At 48.9% G+C, this 12,189-nt stretch overlaps 1 protein-coding gene across 1 annotated transcript; it reads right to left on the reverse strand.

Moving 5' to 3' along the window:
* Positions 1–656: 656 nt before the first annotated feature.
* On the reverse strand, positions 657–11,432 carry LOC134396220 (zinc finger and SCAN domain-containing protein 31-like). Its single transcript, XM_063122639.1, has 5 exons — positions 10,672–11,432; positions 6,429–6,555; positions 5,036–5,686; positions 3,481–3,531; positions 657–891 (listed from the first exon to the last, which is right to left on the reverse strand). Exons 1-4 carry the CDS (start codon positions 11,401–11,403, stop codon positions 3,506–3,508), a joined length of 1,536 nt encoding a protein of 511 aa, XP_062978709.1. The 5' UTR covers positions 11,404–11,432; the 3' UTR covers positions 657–891; positions 3,481–3,505.
* Between the last annotated feature and the right edge of the window lie 757 nt (positions 11,433–12,189).

The raw sequence follows: 12,189 nt of genomic DNA on the forward strand, positions 1-12,189 counted from the left end.
CTGCCCTCTTTTAAATCTGGTCACTCTAGTATAGCTCCTGCAGCTTTCACTGTTGTGATGGCGCCAACCCGATCTTTTCGTCAGCGCCAGGCTCTTTTCTCTTTCCTCAGGCATTTGGCAGGTCCTGGGTTTGTCTTATGGACATGGTCAATTGCTTAAAGTTGTTTTAGACATATGTTGTTTCTGTATGTCTTGTCTGTTTGTGTATTTTTATATAAATGGTTTTTAAACTTTGTATGCTGTATTTTTAAAGGTTTGTAATCTTAGTAAACCACCCGGAGAGCTTCCGCTATGAGTCAGAAGACACCTTAAACCACGGCTTTAACCACAGTGGTTAAGCCAGGAAGACAGGCTGTGTTCAGAAGACACCTTAAACCATGGCTTTAACCAGGGTGAATAAGGCAAAAAGCCTTATAGTATAGAAATGTAATAAAAATAATAAGATTGTACAAGTGGTTGAGTTCCTCAGAACTCTTCGTCAGGGTAGGTGCTTAAAAACAAGAACACAGGGGATTGGGGAACACCAAAAAGTCCAAAGATTAGACCTCATCTTTGGTCTAACCAGATCTTCAGCCTCTCCACAGAGTTGCAGGATTGCAGCTATTACTCAGCCAAAAAAGTCTCAGGATGCAAGGGACCATGTATAATTGCACCTAATCAATATATTATTCTCAAGAAACAAATGTATAGAGGTCTATAAACATGTATATAAACAAATAAGGCACAATCGATAATGCACAGTATCTTCTCTACTGATCTTAAAACCGTCTCTCTTTGAGATAAAGTCAGAAGCATCCTTTACAAAGGGAAGAGGTACGAGGCATTTCTGGAAACATGAAGGCCGGCTGTGACTCAGATCTGTCGCTTGCTCAGGGCGAAGCACACAGGTTCCTAGGCAGGCAGAGAAAAGACTAGTTGCTAGCTATATAGTAACAATGGGCACTTTAGTTCTTAAGCACCCCAAAACCAACTTACGTCATAAATTATTCTTAGGAGATGGGGAGCGAACGTAGAGCGGAGTGAATGTGGGAGGAGAGGAGGGGGGAAAAGGGGGGAAGTGGTAGTGCTTAGGCCCAACTCATGCACAGCCTATATGCCGCCCCCTCCCGTACCCCCATCTTTCCACATAGAAACACAGAGAAAAAACAGTCACACAGTGATCTGGTTCACACATAACACTAACCCACGGGTTGCTGACTTCTGGATTGCCGTGATTCGAGAATGAGGCCACATTAGCAAAAAATGGTTAGCCATGCAGAAATAACCCAGATAAAATCCCATGGTTTGTTGCAAAGTTGTGAACTGCGGGTCGTTTAAACCATGGGTTGTTCATGGGTTGTTTTCCCAGGCTACAGAGATAGCAGGCAAGACTGGTAAAAAAAACTACAACACCAGCTGCTGTATAGGCCAGTACTATCGCACAGACAACTGGGATACTAAGAGAAAGCAGACAAAGGAAACAAACAACCCAGGGGTTGCCTGCCTGACAAACAAACAAACCATAGGTTAAATAAACCACGGTTTAGCATTACATGTGAACCAGGTCACAGGGGAAAAATACATACGCACACAAACAAAACAGACAGAGCGAGAGAGAGCACACAACTGCCCACGGAAAGCACATATATTCAATGGCAAAGAAGGTAAAAGTCAGAACATCTAGGAAAAACCAAGCATCATAAATCTTCATGATTTTTATATGGGATCTCACAAAGACAACCTTCAAATTAAAGCCCAGCATCAAATTTGGTGTCTATAGACAACACTATGATGATGATGATGATGATGCAGTGCTTTCCAGCCCCAACATGGCACAAAAGCAGGGATTAAAGGTACAGATCCTTATGAGGCTTCATGATTTTTACATGGAAAGCCCATAAACCCATGAGTGTATCATAGATTCCTGCATTGAGCAGGGGGTTGGACTCGATGGCCTTGTAGGCCCCTTCCAGCTCTGCTATTCTATGAAAACATCTGCGGACAAATTGGCAAGCTATGTTGTTCTGATTTTCTCTGTACACCTAGGGTGGGATACAAATGTTTAAATAAATAAATAATACAAACCTAGGTTTTGGTGATGGTTTGGGAGGGGGAGGGGTGCTTTGTAAAAAGAAAATCATGAGGATCCCTAATGTCAGTCAGTGGCTTGGATCCCTGTTTGTGTGTCATGGTGGCAATAGCAAGCAACGGATCTGTGTTTGTCTTTTTACTGTGCGGTCTATAGACACCAGTGTAAGCTATAATTAGGTGGGTGGTTTTTGTGGGATCCCATATAAAAAGCATGCAAATTCATGCTGCTCCATTTCCCCCTAGCTGCTCCATTTCCCCCTAGGTCCAACTTTTACCTTACTGTCATTTTCCGGCTAGCCACACCCCTCATGGCAGCCATTTTGTGCCATGGTTGACGGCACTTTATACAAATTCCAAATGCGCCCACAGGGCCCAAGAGGTTGAGGATCCCTGAGTGAACGGAAACAGCCCTTTTGGGGGAAAGCACAGGTGAACAGCCCACAAAGACTAAGAAATGGTTGGAGCATCCTCTCAAGGTGAGAAGCATTCTGGGAAAAGGGCATGTCTTTCCTCTCCCCCACCTTGTGCGTGTGTGTTTGTGTGTGCAAAATACGACGTAATCTAGGGCCATGGCTAGACCTACCGGGTCTAGCGTGACAGAGGAGGGAGGATATCGTGAAATCTCCCCCTTGTCTACACGCGGCGCGCGATGTCCTAGGAGGAAGAGGACGTCGCACCCTCCATTTTCTTTTATTGGAGTGCTCGAGCGAAAAACGGCAAGTTTTTAAAAATAAATAAATAAATGGCCCCGCTCACCCCACCCCATCCCTGATGGGCACAAAGTTCTTGAGGAGCTCTGTGCTCCATGCCCGGCTCGCAGCTCCTCACGGTTACTCGCAAGGAGCCAGGACAAACCGCGACGCCCGCCCATACGGTTCACGGTCTCGGGATCATCCCGAGAACATGGAAAAAATGAGAAAAAAGGGTAGGGAGATATCCCAGAGAAAGGGAGGGATCATCCCTCCCTGCTCCCGGGATCCCCTGTGCGTCATGTGAACGCACAGAGACGATCCTGCGGCGATATCGCCCCATCTAGCTATGCCCTAGGTTTCTGTGAAAGAAACAGACGGCAGCGAAGAGAGAGATTGAGAAAACCCAAAACAGAATTGTGTGTACCTCTCTGTCTCCCTAGAGGTCCGATGCAGAAGCAGTGGACTTTGGTGTCTGTTAAGAGCGTTCAAAACACTACATCTTGTTACGAAATAGCTCTCTTCTGCGTGAACAGCACTGACTCCATTTTGAGTCAAAGCTAATAGGGTTGGACTCAAAAGAGTCAACCCCATCACCGAAGACTAGATGAAGCAATTCAGTTTCTAATGGATTTCCAAAAATGCATGCCCCAAAGGCAAAGACAGGGGTAGAAATTCAGCAAAACAAGCTGGATAGGAAGAGTGACATCTATTGAGCTACCTGGTCAATATCCTGCTGTGGGCTTCTATTGTTGCACTCCAGCCTTGACACCTGCGGTTAAGACAGTTATTAGCGGAAAGAAGTCGTATTTTGTTAATAGAATGGAGGGAGCAGAAAGGACCCAGTAGGAGTTGTGTTTCCAGGAAATATACCTATCATCCCCAAGCATCCACTTTTGTTATAAGGGATGAAAGGCCACCTCAGTTGCTGGCCCACAGCAAGCTACACCGCGCGAGGTACTGGTTCCTCTCTATTCAGCCCTGGTTAGGCCTCATCTTGAGTATTGCGTCCAGTTCTGGGCATCGCACTTCAAGAAGGATGCAGACAAGCTGGAGCGTGTTCAGAGGAGGGCAACCAGGATGATCAGAGGTCTGGAAACAAAGCCCTATGAAGAGAGACTGAAAGAACTGGGCATGTTTAGCCTGGAGAAGAGAAGATTGAGGGGAGACATGAGAGCACTCTTCAAATACTTAAAAGGTTGTCATACAGAGGAGGGCCAGGATCTCTTCTCGATCCTCCCAGAGTGCAGGACACAGAATAATGGGCTCAAGTTACAGGAAGCCAGATTCCGGCTGGACATCAGGAAAAACTCCCTGACTGTTCGAGCAGTACGACAATGGAACCAATTGCCTAGGGAGGTCGGGGCTCTCCCACACAAGAGGCCTTCAAGAGGCAGCTGGACAGCCATCTGTCCAGTATGCTTTAAGGTGGATTCCTGCATTGAGCAGGGGGTTGGACCCGATGGCCTTGTAGGCCCCTTCCAACTCTGCTATTCTATGATTCTATGTCCAGGGCCTATGAGCAGTGTCTGGTTCATCAAAGTTGTGATGACACAGGGTCTCTCTGAACTGTATAACAACTGTCAGGTTTGGGAAGCCAAAGGTCCCTCTTCCCAGAGGCATGGGACCATGTTGCTGAAATCATGAGGTGCCTCCTCCCTCCCTCCCTCCCTCCCTCCCCTCAGGGGTAATGTGCCACACTTCTGCTGAAATTACTCAGAATCTTTTCTCCCAGAGGAAAGACTCCATGTTGAAACCACTGAAGGACTCGCCTCCTTCCCACTGTACTTCTTGCTTGCCAGAGCAAGGTGCTATCAATGGGCCTGTTCAGACAACACGCTAAGCCATGGTTAGGCCCCTGAATCTTTTGCAGCAAATGGTTCGTGAGCATGTTTAAACCGTGGTTATGTAGCCACCACGGTTAGGAATGCTTCACATGACATTCTAGAATTGGCCACAAACCAATCGGGCTCAATAGTGATATTGGAGAGATGACCACCACCACCACAAGCCACCTCATTTTCAGATGTGGGAAAGTGACACACCTGAAACTGAAGTTGCTTCACAGGAATTCCACGTTATTCATAGGTTTCCCCATGGGCAAAGCATGCAAAGGGCTACTTGTCCACTTGGGTGCTTTCATGTTCAAACAGTTCCGATTTTTGGATGAAGCTTTTTGGGAACACACTGCTATGTGTGGGTTCCCTCAGGCAATATCAAGTGGGAGCTCTACCTGAAACACTTCCCACAGTGTGAACACTAATACGGGTTCTCACCAGTGTGGATTCTCCGGTGTACTTTGAGAGTCGAGTAGGTTCCAAAGTCTTCCCCACACACGGAGCAGTTGTACGGCTTCTCGCCTAAGTGGGTTCTCTGGTGTTTAAAGCAGGCCGATCTCCGAGTGTAGCTTTTCCCGCAGTCTGAACATATGTAACGTCTGGGTCCTCCGTGGATTCCCTTCCCACAGTGTGAGCATGTATGTGAGATCTGCCCGGTGTGGATTCTCTCGCTTTCTCCACAGTGGGAACATTTATAGAGTTTCTCCCCCACATGGGTCCTCTCGTGCATCAGGAGGTCAGAACTGCTGCTGAAACTCTGGCCGCAGTGCCAACACTTGTACGGTTTCTCCTCCATATCGATGCTCTTGGGAGTAGCAAGGTGCGAGCTTCGAATACAGCTCTCCCCACATTTGTCATATTTCATTTCATTCTCATTATCTTGCTTCGTGGGTTCACTGCTGCCTTTGCAAACACCTGGTGAGAGAACCAATAGATCCATTTCCTCCTCAGGGGTCTCATCAGCTTCTTTCCGACACATGAAATCTTTCTCCCCGGCGTTTTTCAAAGTTGCGTTCACTTGTTCCATTTGCTGAAGGCTTTCCAGGAACAGTTTCCGTTCGTCGCTTTCTCTCAGCCACCTGTCACCAGCTGGAAGAAAGGGGGAAATCTCTGTTGTGGCACCCCGGTTGTGGAATGCCCTCCCCTTGGAGGCCCGACTGACACCAACTGGCTTCATTTTGGCACCAAGTTAAAACACGGCTCTCTATCAAAGCCTTTGAGGGCTAAAATTCTCCACGGTTACACATCCTTTTAATGGGTTTTAATTGCTTTTTAAAAAATTCTATTGGTTGATTTACCGTATTTCTTCGATTGTAAGACGCCATCAATTGTAAGACGCACACTAATTTCAGTACCACCAACAGAAAAAAAACCTTTAAGACACACCCGCGATTCTAAGACGCACCCCATTTTTAGAGATGTTTATATGGGGGGGAAAAGTGCGTCTTAGAATTGAAGAAATACGTTTTTAGTTGTGTATATTATTTATGTTTACATTGTTCTGGTTTTATCTGTATGCCACCCTGAGATCCCAGTGATATAGTAGGCTGACCCTATGGAAAGGAGGACTGTGCTCCTGTATCTTTAACAGTTGTGAAGAAAAGGGAATTTCAGCAGGTCTTATTTGTATGCCTGCAGCAGCTGGTGAAATTCCCTCTTCACCACAACAGTTAAAGCTGCAGGAGCCCTGCCCTCTTCTGTATCTGATCATTCTAGTATAGCTCCCAGATCTCCCAACTCCCAGTCCAACACTTTAGCCACTATACCACACTGGCTCTCTTAGCCTAGCCTACCCACAAGATCCAACAGGACAGGCCCCAGAGTGACTTACCCCACAAGCTCACGTCCCCTTCGCCCTCCTGCTCAGCTCCTGCGGAAAGCTGTGCCTTCCCGGCGCCCAGCCTGGCCCGGCTTGCCTGGAGGGGATTCACAGGCGGCTCTTCCGACATCCCTGTGGCCTGGGGTGGAGGGAGGTGGGGGAAATCAGGACCAACTGGAGTCACGACACAGGCAAAACGTGCGTGGGAGACATCAAGGCTACTCATTTCCTGATTACAAGGACTTACTGCCTCACTCTTCAGTCAAAAAAAGATAACGTCAGGGCAGCTTACGAGGATTTAAAATACAACATGAGAAGCTGCCTCCTACCAGGTCAGACGTTTTGTCACTCTAGACCTGTAGGGTCCCTTCCAGTGGCGTAAACCAAAATCTGGCCCACCCGAGGTCCCGATCCGGCCCTGTGGGGTTCCTCAGAGGGCAACGCTGCAATCAGGAATGCTTTAAGGTGGATTCCTTTATTGAGCAGGGGGTTGGACTTGATGGCCTCATAGGCCCCTTCCAACTCTGCTATTCTCTGATTTGCTCTTGACGTTCTTTCTCCTGCCACTGTGAAAGCTGAGCTAAGTGACACAACCTCTCCACTGCCACCACCATGGAGAGTGCAGAACAGGGGTTCAAAGCCTCTGGCCCGGGGGCCAAATTAGGGATGTCCGCTGCCCAGGATTCCTGCGCTGCCCCCGGCTCGGCTTGCCCTTCTGACCCGAGCCAGGGCTGCTCCTGCAAAATCTGGGGACTTGGACTGGAGTTTTAAGAGCATAAGAGGAGTTCTGCTTGGTCAGACCAAGGGTCCATCTAGTCCCGTACTCTGTTCACACAACAGCCAACCAGCTATTGGCCAGGGACCCACAAGCAGGACATGGTGCAACAGCACCCTCCCACCCATGTTCCCCAGCATTCTTAACGGACAATCAAGGCGGCCTTCTCTGGCTTGCCCCAAGCACAGATCCTGTTGAAGGCAAGGGTGAATGGAGAACAGACCTCCAGATCTTTTGCACACCAACTCCCAGCATTCCTGACCACTGGCCAGGCTGGCAGGGGCTTCTGGGAGTTGAAGTCCAAAACGTCTGGGGATTTACCTTCTGTCTACCTCTGCTCTAAGGTGCAGTCCTCACTTCTCCCCTAACTAGCCAGCGAAGCAGGGATTTGTGACATTCAAACTAGGCCCTTTCACATCATAAGCCAGAACCCTATGCCTAAAATAGAAGGGGCAAAACCACCTGCCCATCTGTGGTCTTGGCCTAGCCCTGCTGGGCTTCCCAGAATGCCACGCCCTTTCATAAGAAGAACCATACTGGATCAGACCGAGGGTCCATCTGGTTCAGCACTCTGTTCACACAGTGGCCATCAGCCAGGGAAGAACAAGCAGGACATGGTGCAACAGAACCCTCCCACCCATGTTCCCCAGCAACTGGTATATGTAGGCTTACTGCCTCAGATGTTGGTGGTAGCACATAGCCATCAGGGCTATTCGCCATTGATAGCCTTCTCCTCCAGGAATTTATCCAACCCCCTTTTAAGGCCATCCAAATTGGTGGCCGTCACTACATCTAGTGGCAGTGAGTTCCAGAGTTTAGCTATGCGCAGTGTGAAGAAGTCCTTCCTTTGATTTGTCCTCGATCTGCCACCCATCTGCTTCATGGGATGGACCATCAAGAAACTGGGATGCCTAGTTCCAAGAGTTTCTGAGGACTCTTACAACTGGGTTCTAGTATTATAAGAGAAGTATTATGGGAGAAGGTTCCCCCTCATAACCCCAAATGTGCACGAATGACAGCTGTAATTTGTGCACATTTGGGGCTATAGTGGGGGGGGACCCAGTTCCCACCAAGCACAACCCTCCCATTCTCCCTGCCGGAGAGTTGCACACGGTGGTGGTGGGAACGGACGGCCGAATTCTTGGGAGGGTTGTGGTGGCAGCAGAAGTCCGCAAGCTGGCCTGACTTACATAGAGCGAGTCCCGGGGCTGGGCGGGTGCAAGCTGCGTAAAGTTGGCGGATTCCACCCACCCACAGATGCGTCCGACATCCCTAGGCCAAATCCCGGCCTCCGGTGTTCCACAAATGCCTCCACTCATCCCTCCAGCTCCGCCTCCTTTGCCCCAACCAATGATCAAATGGAGGTTTCCCAGCATTTTCCTCATTGAAAGGCCTCTCCTTAGTTACTGAAAGTAAGGGCTTTGTCGTGTCCTTGCCTGTTCCCTCTGGCATTCACAGGTGCTGGCAAGCTGACACGAGACACTCGCATCAGTGAGACTTCTTTTATTGAGGAAATCACACGGTAGGCAGGCTTAATGGTTACAGAGTCTCCAAAACACACTGAAAGCTGAACGATGGTTAGGAAGCTTTTAGGCTCTTTTCTCTGAAACGATCTTTAAGGCAAACACTCGGCGAGGGTGTGTGTGAATAAAGTACGCCAGTAACAGCTTTGAGCTTCTCCAGACGCTGCATATGCTAGCTCCTCAAAGTGACATGACTTATCTCCTGAAACAAAGTCCCGGGAAAGGTTGCTCTGAGCCACCAGAGCCGGGCCGGGAGATCCGTCACGCACTTGTCAATCTCAGCCTACCACTACTGAGCTGACCCCGTTACCATGACTTCAGGAAAGGTTAAGCCTCAGGCCCAAGAGTCCTATCCTTCTGCTAAGGACTGGGAACTCCTTGCCACCTGAATCTGGGCACAAACACAGAATCCACAGCATATGCAAGTCCAAGTCTATGAAAAGCCTCACTACTTTTCATTAGGGTGACCATAACAGCTGCATAGACAAGGGAATTTCAGCAGGTGTCATTTGTATGCATGCAGCATCTGGTGAAATTCCCTCTTCATCACAACAGTGCAGGAGCTATACTATAGTGGACAGATTTAAAACAGGGCAGGGCTCCTGCAGCTTTAACGGTGGTGATGAAGAGGAAATTTCACCAGGTTCTCCATATATACAAATGACACCTGCTGAAATTCCCTTTTCAATACAACTGTTACAGATACAGGAGCCCTGTCCTCCTTTTCATACGGTCACCCTATTTTCATGGCACAGTTCTTAGATATCCAAAATCCAAATAGCAAAGCGTCCATGTGCAGACTGCTTTCAAAGTCCCAAGCAGAGATAGAATCCAAAGCAAGAAAGAGGTCAGGCGTTGCGCCGAGAGATGAAACCTAGCCAAGCTTTTTCAGCTTTGCACCAGCCTTTAAGGCCTATTCAAAGTCACTTGACAGACAGGCCCTCTGACCTGTAAAACATGCCAAGAGGGCAGGATGTTACAACCCACTTCAAAGTGCGCCCCCCACCTTTCCAAAACACTCTGAAGTTCCCAGGGAACCAGCCACTTCAAGGCCGAGGCAAAGGAGTGAACCAGCTACTCCCATGGGAACTGCTTACAGAGATAAGCAGAGGAGGGCCAGGATCTCTTCTCGATCCTCCCAGAGTGCAGGACATGGAATAACGGGCTCAAGTTAAAGGAAGTCAGATTCCAGCTGGACATCAGGAAAAACTTCCTGACTGTTAGAGCAGTATGACAATGGAATCAGTTACTTAGGGAGGTTGTGGGCTCTCCCACACTAGAGGCCTTCAAGAGGCAGCTGGACAACCATCTGTCAGGGATGCTTTAGGGTGGATTCCTGTAATGAGCAGAGGGTTGGACTCGATGGCTTTATAGGCCCATTCCAACTCTACTATTCTATGATTCTATAAGCTTGCAGGGAACATCTGACATTCTCAAAGCATTTCCTAATAAATCTAATCACTAGGCACAAGAACTATACCTAACAGGCTTTAAGCTAAAGTAAGCTGGTATTTTTGTTATTTTGGCCTGAGGCCTTTTGCCTTTAGACTCACCCACCACTGGAAAGTGGCCACCAAGAGGTCCTCTGAAAGAGGACTCGGCCCTCCGTCCTGCCCTCCATCACTGCGCCTTCATCTGCTATTGCCTTTGCTCCGTGACACACCGACGCCACCCTCCTCTTTGACTCCAGCTGCTGACGAACAGCCATATCCTATGTGTCATTAGGTGCGCCCATCCCACTGTCATTATCTAGCCCCAGGGAATTGCACCCTTGTCAATGCTGCTGGGCACCCGATTAGTGTTTTGTTAAGAATCACACACCCCGATCTTTCAGGGATGCTTTAGGGTGGATTCCTGCATTGAGCAGGGGGTTGGACTCAATGGCCTTGTAGGCCCCTTCCAACTCTACTATTCTATGATTCTACGATTCAAAGGCAACAGGGGGAAAGCGACTCACCTGCCGTTCCCAACGGTTGGCTTCTCCCTGCCGCAGAAGGAAACTCTCCGCGAGGCTCACGGCCTGGGCACACGTCTCTGGACTGTTTTCTCTGAGCCAGGTCTGCATGTCCAGTGGCAGGACGGACAGGAACTGCTCCAGGGTCACCAGCTCCAGCATCTGCTCCTTGGTGTGTGTCTCCGGCCTCAGCCACCGGTGGCAGAGTTCCTGCAGCCGCCCGCAAAGCTCCTGAGGCCCGCCAGCCTCCTCGTAGCACAACGTCCGAAAGCGCTGCCGCTGCGTCTCCATCGCGGGAACATCTCCAGCAAGCGCTGCCTCCACCCCCTTCTCACCGACACCCAGATGGGTCTCGTGCTCCTGTAGGGCTGCCCCAGAGAGATGCGTCTGGATTTGGGGAACCCACAATCCTCTGGGCCACTTGTGGGCGTCCGATGCTTCCTGGGAGGGCGTCTGAGATGTTTTCAAGTCATTCCACTGCCTCTGCTCAGGCAGTGGTGAATTTCCCCCTCCCAAACGAGGAGCCTGGAAAGTCCTCAGAAACTCTTGGAACTGGGCATCCCAGTTTCCTGATGGTCCTTCCTCTGGCTCCTGTTTCACATTCGTTTGGGGAAGAACTGCTCCTTCCCTTTCTTCTCCTGGTTCAGGGCCTGCCGAGGCCTCCATTTTTATTTCTGGATGCAGGCCTTGCTTTAACAGAGACCCAATGGCCACCATCTCTTGCATCACAGCCATTTCCTCCCACAAACCAGCCTTGCTCTGCTTTGCCCTGCTTTGCCCCCCTCTCTTTCAGCACCAACCCTTGAAGGACGCCTCAGTGGCGTTGCTAAAGCCTCGAACTTCCTTCAGTCCAACAGACTCATCCAACGAGACTCTTTTCAAGTGACAGAGCAAAGCAGCAAGGCCTTTCAACATCTCCAAGCAAACATGGCCATCTTTCACTGCCTATGGAAAAAACAGACTCAAAATGAAAAGACGACGACAGTCTGGAGGTATCATAGGAGATAAAATGTCTGGGAACCTCTTAATAAATGTAATTTATTAGCTGTGGAAGGATTCTCCACTCCTGTCAACACCAAAACTGTTTCACTGCAAAGCATCGAACATTGCCATTCGTACAAAAATGTGCAATGCTCATTTATCACTCGATCTCTGAGCACTCTTTAATTTTCCAGCTATGCAGAAACGAGAGTGGAAATACCGATTCATGCCTCCAGTCTCCAGCATTCATATGTATTGGGAGCATTATGGGTACTGTGCCAAAAGTTATAGCTAAGAAAAGTGAACAAGCCTAATACGCGAACGGTCCCAGGTTAAATCCCCAGAATGTCCAACTTCATGGGTTTGAAAGGTGATTAGACGTATTCACAGAGAAGGCTATCAAAGGCTACTAGTCTACTGAGTGAGAGGAGACATGATAGAGGTCTACAAAGATATGCATGGTGTGGAGAAAATGGATCGGGAGACTTTTCCTCCCTCTCTTATGAGAAACCAGGTTCATCCCATGAAGCTGATTGGTGG

Source organism: Elgaria multicarinata, chromosome 3 (genome assembly GCF_023053635.1).
Source record: "Elgaria multicarinata webbii isolate HBS135686 ecotype San Diego chromosome 3, rElgMul1.1.pri, whole genome shotgun sequence".
NCBI lineage: Eukaryota > Metazoa > Chordata > Lepidosauria > Squamata > Anguidae > Elgaria > Elgaria multicarinata.